The sequence below is a fragment of the Cupressus sempervirens genome, chromosome 2, assembly GCF_028749045.1.
Source record: "Cupressus sempervirens isolate cs-2001-9-10 chromosome 2, ASM2874904v1, whole genome shotgun sequence".
Classification (NCBI taxonomy): domain Eukaryota; kingdom Viridiplantae; phylum Streptophyta; class Pinopsida; order Cupressales; family Cupressaceae; genus Cupressus; species Cupressus sempervirens.
Window position 1 is genome coordinate 377,494,708 of NC_143119.1, and position 25,394 is coordinate 377,520,101.

The following is a 25,394-nucleotide window of genomic DNA, read 5'->3' on the forward strand; positions in this document are numbered from 1 at the left end:
CCAAAATTTCTAAAGTAGAATTAGAATTTTGGCTCTAAACCCAAAACAAGTTATTCGAACCCATCTTTAAGGTTGGAAGGCAATATTTTTAATGTTGGTTAAAGGCATTCTGCAAGTAGGGTTTTTGCAAAAGAGGGGTACTAATTACTGTTTAATTTTCTACTTTTCATGAACTCTCTTTAACAGCTGGGATTTTAACATGTTTGCATGAAAATAACAGGTAGTTGGACATTCCTTGGGTGGAGGCACTGCAGCTCTTTTGGCATATATACTCAGGGAACACAAAGAGTTGTCTTCTACTCATTGTATTACATTTGCTCCAGGTATATTGGTTTCACTTGTTTGGCTGACTTGATTCAGATGGAAAGCTTGGATTGAAATTACTAGAAAACTGCCTCAAAGATAAAATGCAATACTGAACAGGGCAATTGCCTTGTAACAATAGCATGTGAAATTATATCTAGAGTTAGGGAAATCAAATTTCTATGTTATTCTATGATACATTTCAAGTACTTGAAATCGTAGCTTGTAATGGGCTCTTGTGATAATCCAATTTCTCAGGAATAATATGATGGATATGATATCTCTGTGTTCACTGTTCAATCACTGTGATATTTATGCTGTTGTCACTATTGTATTTTAGCAGTAGTATTTGTCTAATCATTTGAGTAATGACAAGTGTGAAAAACTCTCTATGTCATCTTGACATCTGCCTTTTGGTGGTAAACATGTTACCTTTAGTTATACTATGCTAAAACATAATGTTAGATGAATTTTATATTGTTATAAAACTAGAGTTTTTAGCTGCTTCATTTTTAAAATGCTATTAATTTCTTACTAACTTAATACATCAAATTTGGTTAATGCAGCTGCCTGTATGACTTGGGAGTTGGCAGAGTCAGGGACACAGTTTATCACAGCTATCATTAATGGTTCTGATCTTGTGCCTACATTTTCAGCTACTTCTGTGGATGATCTCCGAGTTGAAGTATGCTATCATTTTATGTGATATTTGTTTTCATGCATCCAAGAAATTTATTTTATGCCTTCAAATACTAAATAGTATGTTTTTTATTCTCTACCTTTCCCACAGCATTCTGATCTCTGTACAACTCTGGTGCTTGCACATCTCATTGTTTTTTGAGTCCTTTCACTGTGTTTTGCATTCTTTGGAGAATGCAATTGTGATAAAACATTTTCTTTATAGGCAGAGAACGTAACTGATCCTCACACATCTTTGATGATAGGAGTGGTAAATTCCAGTATACTCATAACTATGTAGCATTAGAGAATAGTGTCATATGAAACTCTCAGGCACTCAATCATAGAATTTTGAATCTAACCAATTTTCTACTAAGATACAAACTAGCTAGATATCTTATTACAGTTGAGCATATATTTTTGTATAATAGTAAGTTTTTATATATAACATTATTAATTAATAAAATTAAGAGGGAAAACTCCGTAGTTATGGCAATTGGGAGTTATGTCAATTCACCCAATTGCCCAAAAAATAGTTATGCTAACAAATGACTAAATTATCTCTGCCAGTATGACCTAAATTGCCAAACCTTTTTCTTTGGCTTTACTGTTAAATGTTGACAAATAGGACTAATAACATATAGTTTCATTGAACCTAGTTGGAATTTTATCCTTCTCTACGTCCATAGTGCCTCCCACAAATTTTGGTTCGAGTCATTTTGTTCTATAAAGTGGCACCTTTTTCACTAGAACTATTGTAGTTCAAATTCTGGACAATCTTGCTACTAGTTGCAACTGTTGATTTCTTTACACAATTGAATTTCCGTAAGGTCCTCTGCCTTTGTGATACAGAGTAGTGCTATATCCTCAAGTTTCTCTTTTTCAACCTCTTCTAAAGTCCCCATCCTTGCAGCAGTAGATTTTACTTTCCCCTTTGACCATTTATACGGAACCTTTCTTATCTTCACGCTTTTTCTTGCTGTTCATCTATAGTTCACTCAAAAAGGCTTTATGCTAATTCAGGTTTGGACCCCTCTTGATTAGGAAGGAAGAAAACTTGAGAGTAACTCTTCAAATTTTGCAAATGTACCTTCTTGGAAGGTCCTTGTCCTTGATTTTGTGTTCTTGTCTGGGATGTTCGTTTATCCTCCTGCATGTATGTTGTTGAGTACGGTTGGAATTTGGAAACACTCCTTTCATGTAGCCTGTTATGTAGAGAACTTTAGAGGAGCGAGCAGGCTGCTACTTACATATTTTAAATAATTTTAGTTTCATAAGCACTTACTATTTCACTTTCAGTTCCTCAACTGCCACCATATATTCATCCTTACCCTGAAGCCCTTGATTCTCATTCTCAAAAGCTGTATCCCAGTGGCGATAAAAAAAAATGCAGATTGTTTATGCTATACACAGCTTGTCTGCAGAAGAATAAGACATCCAACAAACCCAGAAAACAAGCTATATGAGGGTTTGATGAACATCTCAAAATTTGAACAAGTGAAAAGCTGGCTAAACTATACAGAAGCACCAATTAACAGCAGATTATGGGTGTGGGCAAGAGAGATGGGATCAAAATATGTGACAAACCTACCAAAAAAATGTTCTTAAACAAAAAACCAGTGAGAATACACAAGGTGCTGGGGGTATCCAGAATGGAAACTAACCATCAGAGCGATACAAAAACAGATGAAATTTTTTGGTGAGTAATAATAGATTGCAGCACAATAGAACAAGGAAACTTTGGATGAAGGAGGGAATCCCAGAGGTACTGAAAACCCCAGAAATGATTTAAAGAGCAACAAGGAGGATAATTATAACCATAAATTATTTAAAAATGGAGTCTACCTGTAATTTTGTTGACAGAATCATTATAAGTGAATTCAGCTTTGTAATGTCCTGTGCTGGTTCTTAAATTTTAATAATTATTTATTTGCTTCTTGCAGGACTATTTCCTCTATTCTCCATATTTCCCAATTTCTGAATGATGTTTTCTCAATGTTTTTATTCTATATATATATATTTTCCCATTTTAAGAGTCACGTCTTTTCATAGTAATTATATTATATTGATTATATAGTCAAATATAAATGTATATTATATTAATAATATAGATTATATTAGTTATGTTTCTTATAAACAGTAATAATATTATTGCATAATATATTTATTTTATATATTATTAATCTAAATATGTATGTTATATTGAATTCTCTTATTTTAGTAGTAACATATTATGCAACTTTATTGTATGATTATAATAAATCATAATTTATTTTTATCTATTTTATATGGTACTAATATTGACAGGGATATCACAGTCCTCCCCTCTTAGATTTTGCTTGTCCTCAAGAAAATCATTTAAATATAATCTTTATTGTAGAACCATCATACAAGGCATATAATTGAATGCAAGAGGATTTTAATATACATCACAATGCATGAAAACATAAAGTATACATAGAGAAGACATGTGAATGCATGAAAACATGAAGCAGACACATGAATGCATGATAACATGAAATATACAATGTAGACACATAATACATGCATGCTTGATTAATGCCTCACTGTTCACTAGAATCGTGAAGATGGTTTACAAAATTTACTTCTTTGATTAAATCCTACAACCACAAGTGATCATTAGTACATATGTGTACATATAAGAAAATGTGAGTCAAGATAATTTATTCCAAGCCAATCCCATACTTCCACATGAGGTGGCCTACTTAGGGGGATGCTTGTTTTGTTTTGGACTTATTATCATTCTTTGGTTAAGAAGAACACTTAGGATGTAAACAAAGTGCTTAGGACCCCAAACTCAATGATATTCCTCAAGGTTTTTATGGATCCAAGCCCACAATCCCATCTTGGAATGACCTCAAGGCAACTTGATCCCATCTTGGACAAACCTCAAGGCAACTATAGGGATGCTGATCCTACCCATGTCGGAATAACCGATTGGTTGGACTAGCCCAAATACACCTTTGATCTCTCTCCTAAGGCTACCCTTATAGGTGAATAATACACCATATGTAAATTGAAAGGTCATGTTATTCCGATTATAACTCTGGCTTAGAAGGAATGATGAGATACAACAGGCCACTTTGAAACCAAACTCAACTGTCTCCCTCAAGGTTTTGTGGATCCAAGCTGTTAATCCTATCTTGGATTAACCTCAAGGCAACTTGATCCCATCTTGGTTAATCTGCAAGGCATCTTACAGGGACGCTGACCCTTTACCCATCTTGAGATAACTCGTTGGCTGGATTTATACAGGCCTTTCCCATATTGTATCCCTGCCTATTCTTTCTAGATTAGATTTATAATGAGACTGAGCATGAATTTATATGAATAAATTAATTCTAATCATTATAATGGAAAACATAATTACCTTGGAGTTGCATAAGTCTTGTATATTTAACAGGGTAACCTCACTTGGAGTTATAGATATATCAATGTCTTTCTAAATTCTTCATCAAGTCAATAGTTTCTGTCTGGTAGATTTGTCAATGGCACATCCCATTTTTAATTGATAGAGTTTGTTGTCACTACAAGACTGTATAAATTGTGAAGGCAATCCCATGGTTTATTTTGCCATCTGACACAGATACATGTTATGTAGACTTTGATAGTGATGAGACCACAGGTTAAGACTAGCAACAACACTTACTAATGCTGTAGGGTGTATTTCTTGGTGAGTTGTTGTCTTTTCCGTTCAAACTTCAAAGTATACGATCACCTTACGGTTTTTTTTACATTCCCCTTATACAGGGATCTTGTGCCAAGGATGATACATATTCGTCTTTTTTTCATTATTGTCTTATCATATGACTAAGACTTTAACACTGTTCCATTCAATGAAAATTAATAGTGCAATACCTTTATCTTATTGTTGTTCATTTTGACCTGGCTCGTTGAGAGGTCAGATATCTGTGCAATAGATAGGTAACCTCCGTAAACTGCTGGCTCATCGAGTCATCCAAGTAATGGGTAAGAATCATTAATTGTTCGATGAATATCTTCTCATTTACATTTGTAGATGACTAGTCTATAACAATTTTTCTCTTCATTGAACCAGATTGATAATTATTGCATTTATTTTGAACTACTACTGTTTACCCTAAAGGAATAAATTCGGAGTGGGATTGGAAGTTTGCCAGAGGTTCCTTCTTGTGTGGTCATAGTGTTGACAACCATCTCTATTTTCCACTTCTTATTCCTGACAGTTCCTCCAAACGCTGTGAATTTATGAATCTTCAATTTGATGGCAAGTTCTCTATTATATTCTTTTGAAATTGAAATTATTTTCTTTCCTCTAGTCTTCCGATCATTACCTTATTCTCATGGAATTACTGAGCTCCCTCTGCAACTGTCATTGTTTGGTTTTGGACTTTACACAGTCTAAGTTGCAAATTTAGAATATTGTGCAATTCTCATACTAAATTTAATCGTTGAAGCATATGGAATAACATTTTTTGTAATTAATATTGGTTACACTTATCCCTTCTTAACACTTGTTCACTAAGCTTTGGATTTGGATGACAGGATTGTTTCCTCCAACAATTCCACTGATTGTATTTGTTTTGGAATGTCTGGATAAGAATCACCATTTCAATAGCTAATCATTTCCTTTATTTGTTTGGCAGCCATGTTTCATATTATTCCTTCTTTCTCTTATTACCTATACTCCTTCCATAATAATTGGCTCGATTTTCTTCGTGTGGTATAATCTCCTGGCAGTAATATATTCCTAAATGCTGTGTGCAATCTCCTGTACAATATTCTCCCGTACGATTCACTTCCTTTGCACTGCCCTAACTATGATGTTAATATTGTTGTTACTGGATCATATGTTATTCCTTCATTCTGCAACTCTTCTTTTTGGTCTTTTTCATATTTGTGATTTTTCACTGCTGATTAGTTTGCATTATCATCCACATGATGGCAGAATCATGCTCTGATACCAATTGTAATGTCCCCTGCCGGGACTTAAATTTTAATAATTCTCTATTTGCTTCTTGTAGGATTATTTCCTCTATTCTCCATATTTCCCAATTTCTGAATGATGTTTTCTCAAAGTTTTTATTATATATGCGTGTGTGTTTTTATTCTAAAACTCATTTCTTTTCATAATAATATATTATATTGATTATATAATTAATAATAACATTTATTATATTAAAAATATAGATTGTATCAGTTATATTTCTTATTAATATTAATACTATTATTTTTAATATTAATAATATTATTTTTTAATATTATTGCATAATATATTTACTTTATATATTATTAATCTAAATATTTGGACGATGGGATTGTTTCCTCCAACAATTCCACTGATTGTATTTGTTCTGGAATGTCTGGATAAAAATCACCGTTTCAATAGCTAATGATTTCCTTTATTTGTTCGGCACCCACGTTTCATATTATTCCTTCTTTCTTTTATTACCTATATTCCTTCCATAATAACTGGCTCGATTTTCTTCGTCTGGTATGATCTCCTGGGATATTACTAAATGCTGTGTGCAATCTCCTGTACAATATTCTCCCCTACGATTCACTTCCTTTGTGCTGCCCTAACTATGATGTTAATATTTTTGTTACTGGATCATATGTTATTCCTTCATTCTGTAACTCTTCTTTTTAGTTTTTTTTCATATTTGTGATTTTTCACTGCTGATCAGTTTGCATTATCATCCACATGATGGCTTTATCATGCTCTGATACCAATTGTAATGTCCCTTGCTGGGACTTAAATTTTAATAATTCTCTAATTGCTTCTTGTAGGATTATTTCCTCTAATCGCCATATTTCCCAATTTCTGAATGATGTTTTCTCAAAAGTTTTATTATATATATGTGTGTGTGTTTTAATTCTAAAACTCATGTCTTTTCATAATAATAATATTATATTGATTATATAATTAATAATAACATATATTATATTAATAATATAGATTGTATCGGTTATATTTCTTATTAATATTAATACTATAATTTTTAATATTAATAATATTATCTTTTAATATTATTGCATAATATATTTACTTTATATATTATTAACCTGAATATTTATGTTATATTTAATTCTCATAGTTTAGTAGCAATATATTATGCAACATTATTGTATGATTATAATGAATCATAGTTTAGTATTTTATTGATTTAATATTTATGTATTTTATATGGTTTTAAATTTTTAATATTGACGGGGATATCACAAGCTTGAGGCAATATCAGATCTCCTTGCTTAGGCAAGTCACCATCCATATATCTTACAAAATGAAGGGAGCTTGTGAATATTGAGGGACATAAGAAAAGTGTTGAAGATGAAGATTTTGCAGAATACGTAAGATTTTTATTGAGAAGTAAGGGAAAAACTTAGTTGGAGTAGCCAGTAGTTCAAAGAGAGAAAACTTGAAGAGAAGAGAAAAGGAAGTTGAAGTGGGAAATGTCATCCTGACAACAAAAAAGGCTGCCAATCAATTACTGAAACACTTATTCCATGCTTTGAAGCTTATATTGCCTCTTACCAACCAAGATTCTCTCAATCTGCGTTATAATGAGCCTACTTTGTGGGGAAATAAGTAATGACAAGGATGCTGAAAAACATAATTTGTCTGTTAGAGCTTATCATCAAAACAGAGTTTTACAACGTAAAGAGCTGCAGCTCCCTTAATCCAAACTACAGATCATCTGACAAAGTGATGGATCACAGGGTAACACTTAGCAACAATTACATAACCAAAAGGAGGCAACCAGACGGAAACCAAAAACTACTCCCAGCAGCTTCTTATATTGCTGTGTACATCATTCTGATCACAATGAAATGTCCCTACAGGTGGCTCAGTCAGATCAGAATCTACATCCTTCAATGTTGGTTGGAACCTGTTCCTAGCATCCATTTCGGTCTTCTCTATTTCAACAGTTACCAAATCTTTTGTTTATCTTTGAATTTTGTTAAAATCTCCGGCCACTCTTTATTCAGATTGTTTCTCCTTCGAGTAAATAAATGAGAACTTTTAATATCTGTTTTGTAATGATTGTCAGGCCCTCGTGCAGGAGTATCATAGATCTGCCTTGGAATCTCCATAATTGTGGATACCTACAAAATAACATTAAGATGGGTGAGCTCACTGCAGAACTCAGTGAGGCAATGCCTGTTTGCTTGAAAACCTCTTCATTTCACTTTTTCTGTATAGAGTTTAAAACACAATATCTCATCTGTCAGGTTAAGCCAAAAAAATTAATGTCAGCGGTAAAAGCACACATATAACTGGAAAGAAAATCAGACCACAGGTGAAACCTAAGTCATAGGATACGCTGAATTTCATCTGTGAAACTTGAATTTCAGCAAATTTTTACCCTTTGTGAACTTAATCTGAATTTTATGATAACTAATATAAAATTATTTTATATATATATTATTTTATTTTAATATAGTATTGATTTGTTTGGTTTAATTATTTAACAAGTTTAACTATTTTGACAATTTTGTGGATATATTACTTATATTTAAAAATAAATAAAATCATACGGTAAATTTAATGATGATTTTTCTTTGAATTTTTTACCCTTGCTGAATTCCATCTGAATTTGATGATTGATGAACTTGAATTTGAATTCGAACCTTGTGACTTAGGGTGAAACCATCATTACGGACAGTGACATTTTATTAATGTAGTTTTGCTGTGTGGTTTATTAATTTACTGTAGCATTCTTGGATTGACAGAGTATTTATCTCAGCAATAATTTTTTTTGGAGGCATTATAAGTACTTCTCCCGTGTCACCTTGGGAAGCTTAAGGTTGACTGTAGTCATATTTGCGGAGGCAGAAGTTGAAATGGTGTTTTACAGGATGTGAACCATTCAATTGAACATAGGAGGATTGCATGAATGGGTTAGACTTTCTTCATCAAAGACGTTTCATATTCTCTTAAGACAGATGAATTTCTGTGCTGGAGATTTCCAAAGCTTCTTCTGCCATTATTAATTTATTGAGATTTATGGGTTCATTCATGATTACCTTACTGTGAGGAAGAAGATTACAAACATGTGTTTGAACTAGCAAGTCCACCATCGGATTGGTAGATACAGTATAATATTGCAGATGAGACCTCACTTCTCTGTGTGAATTTGAAATGAAGACTGGTTAAAGCTTGTGGATGACTTCTTTCTTCTTCTGTATGAACTAAAATTGGTAGACTGGGTCCATAGGCAATCTGTCAATTCTTGGGAGTTCTTGTTATTTGTTGGTATCTATCCTAATAAACCCATATGATGGGAAAGTTGCAATTACCTATAGCTATTTGAGGCCTGACAAACGTTTGTATTTGGGCGGCTTATATATATTATGGTTACCCTAAGGCTTATCTGTTCGGTGCAATATATTGGTCCAAAATCGAAAGAGTGAATATTTATATGACTGGGCTATATTCCCATAGCTCTCGCTTGATGCTATCAGGTTGACTGGAGCCAAAATATTTGAACACAGAATATTGAGTGTCTGAGCAGCAGACGTCTCTGGTATGAGATTAACTTCCTAGTTTGGGACCCTTGGCATGGGCATATTCCGAAACAATAGTGGAAGATGTGAGAAATCAATGTTCGGTAATCTATGTTCACGATTGTAAAGATAAACCTACATTGAATTCTGAATTGCAAAATGAATTTTCAAAACATAGGCTATTTCATCAAATAATAAAGTTTGAAAGCTAATGATAATACTAATAGTGACAAGTGTTTAATAGTTTATCAATTACCATTGTATCAAGGCCCTTTAAGGGTCAAATGGGTCATCGAATAATGAGGGATCAATCGGTTTATCCCCAGCTGCAACCAAATCAAGATCCTCATCATTGGAACCCAAACCGGTTCCACTACCCCTAGATGGTGCTATATCATCAACATCCAACAAGGTAGTTCTAGCTAGATCCTAGATGGTCATATCCAAGTCAGGAGACGCTGGTGCTACATCCCATAGCTTCTCTGTGTTAATGTTTAGCATCAATAGAAGTAATAATGTTATGCAAATTATGTTTATCAGACAAATGCAAAATCTGTACCAGGTTTATCTGATTATATTCATTGATGTTATATATATATATATATATATATATATATGTATGTATGATTGTCTTAACATACGTTTGATTATATCGGCAAGCAGTGTTATGTACAGATTATTGGCGTCTACCTCAACACATGTCATCGGGGGTCTTGTGTTACTACCAATCATGTTGGATTAGATTAACTAACAATTGGTTAGTTATGCCTCTGTAGAGGCATGATCCTACGTGGCCAAAGGCCACATAGAGCCATGACTCTATGGGGGCATGACCCTTCTTATGTATATATAAACAAGTGCTGACCGATGGGAAAGTAATCAATACAAGGCATTACAGACCCAGCGATCTGCACATTAATCTTGCAGGATGAATTCTCAGCATTCTCCTCTGCGATCTTATTGAAAGACAATCACCATATTCCTTCCACATTACCTGTCATCAGCAAGATACATTGGAGGATATTCTGGATCTCAGCAATTCAAGATCATTCACCATTTGAAGAACAATTCTGTTCTGCAGTTATTCAAGTAAGAATATCTATTGTTATTCATATTTACTGTAATAGTTTTGTCTATCAGAGATCACTAAAATCTAACATGGTATCAGAGCCATTCTGATAAGAAAATCTATTACTCAGAATTAAAATCTGAAGTCTCAGATTTACAAAAGTTAAATTATATTCTTAAATCAAAATGGGGAATCATGTAAGACTAGAGGATAGGCTTAAGGGAGCATCAAATTTTTCATCATGGAAAATTCAAGTCATGATAATATTAAGATAAATAGAATTAGAGGAGTATATAGAAACAGACATATCCATGCGTGAAAATGATCCAGAGAAAGTAACTTGGAAAAGATACAATAACAAAGCAATGAAAATTATAATAGATTTTGTAAAAGATCATATTCTTCCATCCATATCCAGTCTCAAGATTGCATTTGAAATGTTCTCTACTGTCAAGGATACATTTGAAATCAACAATACTAGTAGATTGTTAACTCTAAAACAAGATCTACTATATATAAAGATGAAAAATGAAGAATCTATTACATCCTACTTTCTAAGGATTTCAAAATTAGAAGATCAACTTGCAACAATGGAAGAGTTGATGACAAAGAACTTAGCATGATAGCATAAAGAGGACTTCCTCTATCTTGGGAAACATTTATTAAAGGATTAAGCTCCCAACCTGAACTTCCTAAATTTGATTTACTAAAAAATGAATGCACACAAGAAGAATCAAGATTAGTCTCAAGAGGACTAAGTATAAATCAAGAGGGACATATTCAAGCACTTCATGCAAATTCAAACAAGAAAAGAAAATTCAAGCACAATAGAAGGGAATCTGACAAATCATATAAGAAACGTGATTGGTCCAAAGTTAGATGTTTCAAGTGTGATAAAATTGGCCATTCCCATATCTTCAGCCCTGAACAGAAGAAAATTCAAGCAACATTAGCAAAAATCAAAGGAGAAGATGTAGAGAAAGAAGAAAAAGAAAACTATGCATTTTATTTAGCCCTTTCAAGTGAATTAAACTCAAACAACAACACTTGGATCATAGACAGTGGAGTATCTCGACACATCACTGGTTTTAGAGACAAATTTGAAACCTTCTCAGAACACTCCTCAGAAGAAGTTACCATTGGAGATAAATCCACTCATCCTATCAAAGGTATTGGCTCTTGTTCAATTTATCTAAATTTAGGAATTACTCTCCAACTAAAAAATGTTTTATATGTACCTCGAATAAAAAGAAATCTAGTCTTTATTTCTGGTCTCGCTGATCAAGGATTTAGAATCACTTTTGAAGAGGACAAAGTTCTATCTTGGCTAAAGAACTTTAATATCAAGAAAGCCATTTCTATTATGGATTTAGAGACGAAAGTCTGTATAAATTATGTAACAAACAAAACTTAGCACTAAGTCTTGAAACATCAAACTCTACTGAAATTTGGCATAGGAGGCTAGGTCACCTCCACTATTGTGCATTATCATCTATAGGAGAAATTTTAAAAGGTCTACCTAATCTCATAATTGATCACTTAAGCATTTGCAAAGGATGTGCTCTAGGTAAAAACATAAAACAATCATTTCCTAAATGTGTTCACAAATCAAAATCCATTATTGAACTGATTCACACTGATCTTTGCGGCCCTATGTACCTTCTCTTAACGGGTGCCTCTTTTTATGTAATTTTTATTGATGACTACTCTAGAAGAACTTGGATCTACTCTCTAAAATAGAAAGAATTAGCTGAAGTATTATCAAAATTCAAAGAATTCAAAACCCTAGTTGAAAATCAGTCAGGACAGAAAATAAAAACGCTATGTTCAGACAATGGAGGTGAATACATCTCTGAGATTTTTAAATTTTTTTGCATTGCTGTTGGGATTAAGAGGGAGTTTTTTGTACCATATAATCCTCAACAGAATGGAGTTGCAAAACGTAAAAATAGATTAATTGTTGAGTCAGCTAAAGCAATGATGCACGATAAAAATCTTTATGCTTCCTTTTGGGCTGAAGCATCTAACACTGTAGTCTATATTCAAAATAGATGTCCACACTCAGTATTAGAGAACACCACTCCTGAAGAAGTATTTATGGGTATTAAACCAAATCTAAGTTATCTAAGAATATTTGGATGTCCTGTTTATATCCACATTCCTAAAGAGAAAAAGAACAAAACTAGAACCATCTGGAAAGAAGGGGATACTCATTGGATATAGTGAAACAACCAAAGGCTACAAGGTCTTTATTCCAGGTTAAAGAACAATTGAGATTAGTAGAGATGTGAAATTCTAAGAAGATATCGCCTTTAATATTTCTAGAAATGTTGATGAATTTATTCCTGAAGTAGATGAAAATCACCGAGCAGAAATTGAGAGGGATAATGATATTGAACCATCCTCTACTGCTACATTTAATCATGAAGATTCTGAAAATGTCAACAACTAAAAGAGGCCACTTTGGGCTAGGAAAATGATAGAAGAAAATCAGGTTGAACCTAATGAAGTGATCCGAGAAAGTAAAAGAACGAGAAATCAATCATGTTATGTTGCATTATTAACTGCACTTATAAAAACAACACCTTCAAATGTTAAAGAAGCACTTTCAAGTCAGTCTTGGAAAGAGGCAATGATTGAAGAATATAATTTCATACTAAAAAATGATGTATGGGATGTTGTACCAAGGCCTAAAAACAAATCAGTTGTTTCTTCTAAATGGTTGTTTAAAATTAAGCATGCATCTAATGGCAGCATTGAAAAGTACAAAGCCAGATTTGTAGCACGGGGTTTCTCACAGAAAGAAGGCATCAATTATTGAGAAACATTTGCACCAGTTGCTAGATATACCTCAGAACCATCTTGGCTATTGCAACATCCAAAGGATGGATGGTTCATAAAATGGATGTCAAAACAACATTCCTAAATGGCAAAACTGAGGAAGTGTATATCGAACAACCAGAAGGATTCAACACTCATGACAGCAAAATTCATGTTTGTAAATTAAAGAAAGCACTATATGGTCTCAAATAGGCTTCCAGAGCGTGGTATGAAAGGATAGACAACTATCTAATAAAGTTAGGATATTCTAAAAACTAAGCTGATCCTAACTTTACTTCAAAATAGATGGTGATGATATGATTATTCTTGTGTTATACGTTGATGATTTGTTAATAACAGGTGAAGAACATCTCATAAAGAAGTGCAAACAAGAACTACAACAGAGTTTGAAATGAAAGATTTAGGTCTTCTACACTCCTTTCTTGGATTGGAAGTCTGGCAACAAGATAACTACATTTTTTTGAATTAAGGAAAATATACAGTCGATATTCTAACAAAATTTGGAATGATGGAATGTAAACCAACTTCTACTCCTATGGAAGTCAATCTACCCAAGTTGAAGGATGATATGATCAAATCAGAACCTACAAATTCTACTTACTACAGGCAGATCATTGGATCTTTAATGTCTTTGGTGAATACTCGTTCTGACATATGTTATGCAACTAACACCTTGAGTCAGTTCATGTGTACACCAAAGAAGATACATCTACATGCAACTAAATACATTATGAGATATCTAAAAGGTATTATTGGCATGGGAATCAAATATGATCAAGTCAATATCAACCTTCATGGATATTCTAATTCCAATTGGGCAGGAAGTCCTATTGAACGTAAGAGTACTTCTGGATGTTGCTTTAGTCTAGGGTTTGGAATGGTTTCTTGGTTTAGCAGAAAACAATCTTCAGTTGCCTTAAGTTCTACCGAAGCAGAACACATTGCCTCTTCCTTGGGTGCTAGAGAAGCGGTATGACTATGAAAGTTGATAGTAGATTTGTTCAAAAGACCTTTGAAGCCCACTGTGATTCATTGTGATAATCAAAGTTGCATCAAGCTTTCAGCTAATCTGTTTTTCCACAATTGATCCAAACATATTGAAATCCCTTACCACTACATTAAAGATATGGTGGATCGATGAGTCATTCAACTGGAGTACATTAGTACTAATGAGCAAACAACAGATATCTTTATTAAACCTCTTGCTAAAGTAAAGTTGAATTACTTCAGAGGAAAACTTGGTATGATTAAATTGTAATATTGAATATTGAATTTAAGTTTTCAATTCATGCGAGTTTATGCTTCTATTGTTATTTAGCCGCATTAGATATGTAATGAAAGGTGACGATTTTTCGTTGACATATATATATTCAGAAGGTAATCATTTGTAAGGTGATGATCTTGCAAATGATAGGCTTGTTATCATGGACATCTCTAGATATTGTTTCGGACAATTAGAGATCATAGATAAGAATTTATTATGATTACTCTAGATATTGTTTCAGACAATTAGAGATCATAATATATGTTATGATAGTGGTCATAGCATCGTGATTTTAAATTATTTGACTAGTCACTGTTTCAGAGTGTTAAGATCAGATAAAGTGTTCAAATATTCTATTTTGAAATCTAAACGTGTATTACTACAACCTCGCTAAGAGGGAGTGTTAATGTTTAGCATCAGTAGAAGTGATGTTTTTATGTAAATTATGTTTATTAGACATTTGCAAAATCTATACCAAGTTCATCTGATTATATTCATTGATGTATCTTACATACATACATACATACATACATACATATATGTTTAGATGATTGTCTTAACATACATTTGATTATATTATCGACAGGCAGTGTTATGTATAGATTATTGGCGGACACCTTAACACATATGTCATTGGGGGTCTTGTGTTACTACCGATCATGTTGGATTAGATTAACTAACAATTGGTTAGTTATGCCTCCGTAGAGGCATGACCCTGAATAAATGGCCAAAGGCCACGTAGAGTCATGACTCTATGGGGGCATGAACCTTCTTATGTATATATAAACAAGTGCTGACCGATGGGAAAGTAATCAATACAAGGCATTACAGACCCAATGATCTGCACATGAATCTTGTAGGATAAATTCTCAACATTCTCCTCTACAATCTTATTGAAAGACAATCACCATATTCCTACTACATTAAGTGTCATCAACAACATACATTGGAGGATATTCTAGATCTCAGCAATTCAAGACCATTCACCATTTGAAGAACAATTTAGTTCTGCAGTTATTCAAGTAAGAATATCTATTGTTATTCATATTTATTGTAATGGTTTTGTCTATCAGAGATCAATAAAATCTAACACTTTGCCCCCATCTTGTATATCAGATCCTTACATGACAGGAGGGACAAGTTGTGGAGGAATACCAAGCTCTTTTCTTTCTTGGAACCCAACAGGTTCCAATTCACTAAGTGGATATAGGAGTATGTACTCCGATTGCGCTCAGCAGAAAAAGAGCTCGCAACCTAAAGAGACAATTGACAAAAAATAAAAAAATAAAATAAAAATACAATATAACTTAAGTGTGTTAATTCTACAAGCTGAGCAGCCTTAGGCGAAAACAAAAAAAACTTGAAAACTTGTGATAGGATCTTAGTGGCAAGAGGTTGGAGGTAGATATAGTCTTGCTTGTGTAGGTACCACCATCTAATACCATCCATTCTACTTTGGTCATTAATATCATCAAGGTTTGCATCTTTTCCTCAGACAAACTTTGCAGTCTCTCTCCTAATATTTGATGCCGCATTAGGATCATTAAAGAGCCTACTGATCGCCTTCTTATACCCACTAGCAACCTCAGGATCTATGTAGTGGCACTCTACCAAGAATAGCAAGTATCTCAGCGCTATGATACTTGAGAGATAGAGCACATGTCAAGAGGTGTGAAGGTATAGGCATTTTGTTCCAGTGATGAACAATTGACTCCACTTTTTGTACTAGGTGTTCTTAGGATCATGCTCTCTCCTATGAATGACTTGGGATGTCAAAAGATCAGGCAAGTTATCTTGATGTAATGTTAACAATAAAATAAAAAATTTAAATCTCTCAATAAATAAGGATAGAGGATTGTATAATTTGTATTAAACTTACTGATTTTATTCTCTTTGGCATGGTGCCCATGGCATCATAGATGTTCCCCAAACAAGGCCCATTAATGTTAGCACATTAATGTTAGCAAACCGAAAAGCATAGACATGATGAGCTCGGTGAATTCTAATGCAAGATCCACTTGACCCCACTAATTATCATAAAAGATCATTGCCATTTACCTTTCGAGCCTTTGTTATATTCGATTGCTTCCAAACACCTCATTGGTTGCGAATAAGCATCTAGGACAATGCATTGTTCACCCTCACAAGTCGTCTAACGACGATTGTGTGTGAAGCAAAGAAAGTATCAACCACCTAATAACATGTTAATTGTAAGTTAATAAGACATTTTAAATATGTAAACAACACAAAATATTTTATTCAATTATGTAAACATTACACAAAATGATAAATGAAATTAAATAAATTAAACTTTAAAATTTACCTTCAATAATTCTATATTGAAGAAAGTTCTGAAAATTGTTGTGACATGTGGTGGTTTGTCACAAACATTTGGATCTCCTCACCCTCCACATATACTTATTTCACCCATTCAATTTGGGTGCCAATTGCTTTCATCACCAAATTTAAGTAGTGGACGACGTAAGATGTCCAAAAGATGTGATCCAATCGTGCGTCTACCAAAGCACCTGCAGCCTTACAAACTGTTGAATTTTCTGTTACTACTTGGATAACATTATCAACACCCATGAGCTATGGATTTAGTGAAAATCTGGGCAATAAATTTAGTATCTTTTACCTCCCCTTCATAGGCAACCGCCTTTAAAAACATTGCCTCCATAGGGGAGAGAACGATCACATTTATTAGTGGATGGTTTTTGCAATCTTTTCATCCATAAAAGATAATAGTCACTCCCGTTTGGATCCAAGAATTTCTTATTGGTTTGAGAAGGTTGTCTACATTTTTTCTCATTATGTAATAAGGTAGTTCTCACCTTTTCATATCTAGGACCTTGGTAACCATTAGGCGCTTGATTTATTGCTTGCACCATCTCTCTCAAATAAGGTGATCTAATTAGATTGAATGGAAAACCATTCACAAAGTGGCAACATTCAATCTTTGCATCAACAATGTCTCTTAATTTATTTTGAAATGCCCTATCTAGTGGGCCTCTCTTGCAAGTGGTGTTTTCGGGTGCTTCTACATCTTCTTCATCCCTAGAAGCCATAGGTAAGAAGGGATGATGTCTAGTGGTTATTTGAGTGGGTGTGGTGGTGGTGCTTTGTTTTTTGATTTTTCTTGTTCCCCATTGAAGCTAACCTATCAGCATCTTGTGCTTTTAACATTGTTGCTATTTGAGAAGCTGACAACCCGTTCTTTTCTGTCTTTGGGCCCTCACACACATTGATCCCTTTATCTCCAGGGCCTAGAAAATGAAGTTTTACTTAGTAATAAGAATATCTATATTGGGTACTGTAAAAAATGCATTTCCATATACCCACCTAGAACTATAGTTTCCCACCCATCCAACTATAGAATGGTAGGGGGCGTCTTCGCTTGGTCGATTCCTTCACTAACTACAGGGGTAGGCTTCAACTCATGTTTCTTATGAACCATCATGATGTGGGGGTTAGGGGGTTGGGGTATTATAATAATGCTCAACACGTTGGTGGTTATAGCTTGATTGGGGTAGTGGAACCGGCGGTAGCAACATAGCTAGATCCCCGTACCTAGGACATTGTTGAAGTCTTGTTGTATACTTGCACAAAGGAGAACCTTTTTCAATTTAATATTTTTTGGACCACTCCCAACCCACTAAGCTTTAATTACTCATTGTTGGAATATCTATGTTACCCGGGGACTCGTTTCCAGCCCCAAGCCTTGAGTTTCAGAAACCGTCCTCGTTTTGGGGACTTGGGGAGGGTCGGAAATGTTTCCAAGCCGTTCCCACCCAAGCAAGAAAATCAGAAACCCATCATTGAAACTTCGGAAATGGTCAATGCATTTCCAAAGGGTGCTGACCATCTCGGGGACTTTGTAGCCGTTTCCCATCCGTCCTGGGGATTGCTTGAAGTTTCCAATTTTAAAATAAAACTCAACTTAAAAAAAAAAAAACATTAATAAATGGTGATTTTCTACCATTCGCTGGCTCCACATTAAAATAATAAAATATGTTAATATAACCCATGTTGAAAGAATTTTTTTTTTTTTGGAAGCCATTACAACTTAGAATCCAACTATGACTGAAAATTGAAACTTCAACTTTTGTTCAACAAACTAGATCTGAAAACTTCTATTCGATATTCATATTGCAGACGTGGAAATGATTGCTGCTGGGTTGAGGAATACTTAGATTGTTTTCACCTTTTGATAATGCTCTAATAGCAGCAATAATTGCCCAGAAATAAATTGTTGTAGCTGATTACTGCCCAAACAAGATGGCTGCTACCCACCTAGGAAGATTTGGCACAACAAATTCGGTTTTCCTCCAAAACCCACAAGAAAGGGCTCTAAAGTCTAATCTATGTCAGATTGATTCTCTCATTTGATGTCATCCTATGTTCCAATTCTTAGACAATGGTTCGATTTGATGCTATGTTCTATGCTGATTTGATGAATGAAATTGATAATTTTAAACTATGTTGCTATAATGAATGTGACAATGTTATGTAATTCGGAAATTCATGCATATATTAATATATATATAGCCGTCCCCTATTTCAGCCAAAAAAAACCATCTCGGAAATCCGTTTCCTCACCCCCCCGTCTCCTCGTCCCGGAAACTCGGGGTAACATAGTGGAATATATAACAAAAAGGAAAAAAGAAAATAAAAAAATTCAAAACTTATACAAAAATTTGAAAGAACTCAAGATCTTTAAGAAAACATAAAACAAGCTATCAAGGAACTAAAAGAAAGGATCAAAATTATCAAATGCATACCCAGAACAGTCAAATATGATTCTTGCAAGAATTTGTGACTCCACAATCAATCTCTTGCACCTTCTCTTCAAGCCTGCAAAATGGACACACCAAAATGAGAGAGCCAAATGAGAAATAAAATGAGTGCGATGAATTCTAATAGGCTCCTTTTAGGGTTAGAAGAAAAATAAATAATAAAAAAATGTTATTTAATGTGTGTTTTTTTTCTAAACTTTTTGGCCCCATGGCATGGGTCGTGCAGGGCCGGCCTGGGTCCTCCTGTGCCCCTGCCAAAACCCTTGGGTCCATGGCAGGTCCTCGCAGGGTCCGTGATCCAGTGTGAATCTGGACCCATTGAGAACCCGCACCCAGACCTGTCTGGCAGGGTTCAAACCCCGCAATCTAGTCAGAAACTTTATCAGTATTATTTGAAACGTTCTTATCTTCATCAGACACATTATCTTTACCGATATCTTTATAGTTATTTTCGAAAACCTGTCACAGTCCTCGTTGAGGCTTTAAGGCAACCCTGTCTCAGGAGTCCATTTTTTTACACACAGAAGACAATAATTCTAAGTACCAGTGGTAAAATCCTATGTCACAATGACTTCAGAAATTGGAAATAAGGGTGTACAATCTTTGTAATGTGATTTAGTCGCAGGAAATGTTATAGCATCCTAATTTATTGGATTTTATCAAAGTAACGAGAATCGGAATCGTATCGGAATCGGCACGGCCGAATCGAATCGTGAATCGGGGGTGAATCGTCGGTGAATTGGCGATGAATCGGCAAATTTGAAAAAACCCTTTAAATGTAGAGATTTTAACAATTTAAGACTTATTTCATGCACCCTTTATTGAATATAACTTAAACACACTATAACATCATCAAATAGAAGTTGAAACTTAACATATATAAACATGGAAGTTTGTGTTTACCACATGGGGTAAAGAGTTTTTATAAGACAGCTTCACATCCAACACCTACTCCAAGTGCTTCAAAGCATATCACCCCTCTCGAAAGGCTTGCTCTATTGTTCTCTCCACCACAGACACTCCATGCCTGCAACAGCTTCAGGTCTCATCAACTGGTGAGACTTCCCACGACTGATAACCGCAGCGACTGGGGGTCTAGGGGGCAACGCCCCCAGCGGGGTCGAGGGGCAGCGCCCTCGCGGGGTCTTGGGGCAGCGCCCCGGGCGCGCTCCCTGTCGCGATACAGGCCGGGGTCGAGGGGCAGCGCCCCCGTCGCCAAAACCAAATTTGCACTCTGAAACCCACACAAAACTATATGGAACACAGTGTTTTTGTGATTTTCTTCTGATCCCACTCTTTCTAGGAACCGCTGATGTTTTACTACCTGATTATGTCTTTCCCTTCCCTTGGGCATCATCCGTTATGCATTCTAAACATTTTGTATTTGTCGTCGTTTTTTTTTTTTTAAAATTTTTTATAACCTATGGTTCTTCTTTTCTCTTCTCCTCTCTTCTAGTCATGCTTAACAATTAGAAGGCCCTTTAGGGTTATAACAAAGAGGAAAGGTAAAAAAGAAAGCAAAAAACATAAGTGATTTTTTTATTATTTCCAACTTGACATGCATGCTGTTGCCAGCCGATTTTTGGCGATTTCTAATGGTGATTCAGGCGATTTTTTGAGTGAATCGCCGATACATGTGATTCAGGCGATTCACCCGATGAAATCGCCGATCACGATTTCCGACTCTAAAAAAATCGGGGTGCATGAATCTGATCGCTGAATCGGCGATTCACGCGATTTCAGCGCGATTCTCGTTACTCTGGATTTTATATATCAATTTCTGTATTTGTTAATTCTTGCAGAATGATTTTCTATACATTATACATGCTGAAGAATTCATTGAATACATCATTTGCCCTTGAGGAGAAACTGCAGCAATCTACACATAATATTATTTACAGACGTGAATGGTCAATCTGAAGTTCTGTCTCACATTTGAGAAGACTGACTCTCCCATAGTTTCATATCATTTTACTGTTTTTTCTTAGAAACCCAGGAGGCTTAGCTTTTGTTCAGACTTACGACCATCCCATAATATTGAGTTATAGAATGTGCAAGTGGTCTTAAGATTTGGTTTCTGACATTTCTATTTGAAAATGCACACGACATACTTTTCCAGTGATTTTGATTGACTGCATTTTTTCAATTATATGCTCAAAGTATGATGTCTCATGAATTGTTCTGATCCATGAACTTGGAGGTGAATGTGGACTTTTAGATTAGAGAAGATTGATTTATTTGGATGCATAAGTATACCCATATTCAGTTGTAATTTCATAAAATAGAGATGCAATTTTACTGTTGTAGTAGTTTGGTTTTCCAATTGAACACGATTGGCTGTTTGCTGGTTGCAATGAGACTTTTTTGAAACTATTCTAAATTTAGCTCCGAATTAATAGACTTGGACTCCAGTCATTGCCTGTCAATCATTTTCGATAATATATTACTAAATTTTGAAATATCACCCATGTTTTGTTTACTAAAACCAGTAATGGACAATCCATTTATAAACAGAAGTTTATATTGTTAACAGAATACATTTTAGTGCATATGATGACGTTGGTTCTTCACAGCATTTCTGTTATGCACTAATTAGTACATATTGGTGCATGTTCTGGCATTTGAAGCATTAATAATTCTGCTTTTAACCGCAAGTTTTTCATAAATTGCATTCTGACAGGTTACAGCATCAGCATGGGTCAATGATTTCAGGGAACAGATTGAACGGACAAGATTTCTGAGTACTGTTTATCGTTCTGCATCTGCCTTGGGATCTCGGTTGCCATCAATTGCAAATGCCAGGGACAAAGTTGCAAGGGCTGGTGCAATCTTGCGTCCAGTTTCAAATAGCACTCAGGTATGTCATGATGTTTTTTTCATAGACTTTTTGGCATCTGGTTTATATCTGAGAGAGATCTAAGGATTGGAATGACAAAGATGGCAGCCATGAAATAATTTTTGGCTTATGGGAAGTGGTTATGTGTGTGGTAGGATATGTCCGTCTCTCAATTCTGCCTGCTTTCTACTTTTCTTGAGAAGTCATTTAGGTATTGTGTCACCTTACTTGACAAAGATTGTTACACGATAAATAATGCTAATTTTAAACGTTTTACAAAATAATGTAGTAGATGATAGTTGTGCACAGACAAATATGTGCCATTGGGGTTTTTAACTTATTTGTTCTATGATTTCATATGCTTCCATTTCAGAGCGATTATTCCAATTCAGGTAGATCTGTTACACATACAAACATTCTATCAAAGTTGTATGGTGATTTTAAATATTAGTCAGTGAAGTAAATGTTATATTGCCGTTATCAATAATTTCTTTATTTTAACCTGAAACATCTGCTTTGTAATTACAGAGTTGTCTCTTGGAAACTAGATATATTGCACAGTAGTTCCCATTATATGGAAATAGATATTTAAGATGCATTATATTAGCAGATGTACAATGAGGGGTTTTCTCCTTTAGCTTGTAGTTTCTTTTTGTCAATTGTATTTATGTTGGAAAAAGTACAAAAAGAGTGAGCATCAGCTGCCTATTAAAGTTTAAAAGAATTCAATCCATTTGACTTAATAACAAATGAATATTTTGATTCTTCAAATTGTTTGTATTATATTCTCTACATGATGCAGGGGATTAGAAGGCGTAAGGACTCCAATCTTTAATGCCTACTACTGTCCTATGCTCTTACCCATAGCGGCAATTTTTTTTGGGGATTAAATAGGCAAAACCAAAGCATAGTTTTCCAAAATGTCAGGGTTTTCTCATTTATGTCCATATCACTGATTGCATTGCACAATGCACATATTGTGTAGTGCAGAAATGATAACTAGATGCTAGTATTTTACAAAATTTCAATTACTATTTAATCCATTCAAATTCAACATACAAACTAAGCACTTAGTTCAAAAAATAAAACATACGTAGCCAATGACTCTTGTTGCTATGAAGAAAGTTACACTAGCGGGCTGCACATCCAAATGACAAAGCTTCTAGGTTAGAGCCTCTCATTCAATCATATCATTTTCAAATAGTTGCACTCATTAAGGATGTCGTCTTTTGCAATCCACTCAAATTTAGATTGAAAATGCATCAATTGGTTGATGTTCTTTGATGATTCTTTGTTTTTTCCACATAGAAATTAGGTTTGGCAAAGTCAAAGTGTATTAAAAAAATGGTTACCTTTGCTACTGTTTCATAACCTTCAGCTTTCTTTGGCTTCAAGAAAAAGTTGCAGTGAATGAAAACTAAGTCATGTTTTCCTTATTCTATTGGTTAGTTATGTTTCTTGGAATGTATGTGCTCAAAAACACTCCCAAGTGTGCTAGCATGCATATGAGCTACATATTGGGCTCAATATGCACATTGCTATCTGTTAATGAATTTGATACTTTTGGCCACAAAAAGCCAGCATAGTGCTAAAACACAAAAATAATTTCGAGATGATATCATGTAAGATCTGTCAAAAATTTAATATTGTTGCATGTCTTCAAGATAGCGATTGTCCAATATTAATGGAGTCTACTTAGTTTGAAGGTTTTCCTAGTTTGCACGATAACAATTCTTGAGAGAAAAATTCTTTGCTTGGTTGTATATTGGCAGCTTTGCCATAATTTGGTACGGACCATTTTCTCTCCATACGTGTAAGGAAGCCTTGTGTGACTACAATATTATCTTTGAATGGGGAGCTATAGAACAATATTGGTTTCATTTACTATCTAGTGATGTGGAGAGGTGAGTGCAGTTGTTGATCCCATCTCCTAATTAGTATGCCACACGACAGCATGTACTTGTCCTTGATCTTTGTCATTATACCATTCATCTCCTCCTTGAGCTTACTCATGTATACAAATTGCATGTCGGGGATTTCTCCCCATCGACAAGACTCAAAAATTTACACGGGGGCTTCAAAAACTCAACAAACTGTTTGCCTCTGCATCCTAAAAAATAAAGAAAATTATAGGGAAAAAGTACTCTACTAAAAAATGGAAGGAAGTGCAAAGAATTTTTTTTCACCTCCATGAGAAGTCCTTGTCAACCTCGATTGAACATTTTCTCTCCACACGTGTAAGGAAGCCTTGTGTGACTACAATATTATCTTTGAATGGGGAGCTATAGAACAATATTGGTTTCATTTACTATCTAGTGATGTGGAGAGGTGAGTGCAATTGTTGATCCCATCTCCTAATTAGTATGCCACACGACAGCATGTACTTGTCCTTGATCTTTGTCATTATACCATTCATCTCCTCCTTGAGCTCACTCATGTATTTATACAAATTGCATGTCGAGGATTTCTCCCCATCGACAAGACTCAAAAATTTACATGGGGGCTTCGAAAACTCAACAAACTGTTTGCCTCTGCATCCTAAAAAATAAAGAAAATTATAGGAAAAAAGTACTCTACTAAAAAATGGAAGGAAGTGCAAAGATTTTTTTTTCACCTCCACAAGAAGTCCTTGTCAACCTCGATTGAACACATCATACATGATACCTTGTGCAATTTAGATGAATTTGGTAATAGTGGGAGCCTTTCACAATACCCTAACCAATCCAAAATTTTCAATAGGGTTAGATCAAGGTAGTGTTGTGCATTGGCTAAACAATAGAGTTACTTTTCAATGTGAAGTCTCTTATTAGTAAGACAAATAGTAGCATTTCCTATAATAAATTGGGCCACAATTGGTGGCCCTTTATCTAAGATCATTTTTTCGAACTGCTTGAGTAGTGTAGTTGTAAATTTGATCTATAGGATGCATCCTCAAATTTTAAAATAATTGTATCAATATCAAGGGACAAGGAAGTTGATGAGAGTTCAGTTCGTTCTATGACACCAGTCTGGCATTATGGTGCATTTAGTCTTTCCCTGCTCTAATTGATGTTTGTTAACACTGTGAAAATCCTTTGTTGCATCATTGGATATACCAGC

At 34.6% G+C, this 25,394-nt stretch overlaps 1 protein-coding gene across 1 annotated transcript in view; it reads left to right on the top strand.

Moving 5' to 3' along the window:
- LOC149572714 (uncharacterized) overlaps window positions 1-25,394 on the top strand; it is a 66,751-nt gene that overhangs the window by 38,310 nt on the left and 3,047 nt on the right. Inside the window, exons 4-6 of the mRNA XM_089813801.1 lie at window positions 221-323; window positions 870-988; window positions 22,140-22,316. Coding sequence (XP_089669927.1) covers window positions 221-323; window positions 870-988; window positions 22,140-22,316 — 399 coding nt within the window. The remainder of the gene's footprint in view (window positions 1-220; window positions 324-869; window positions 989-22,139; window positions 22,317-25,394) is intronic.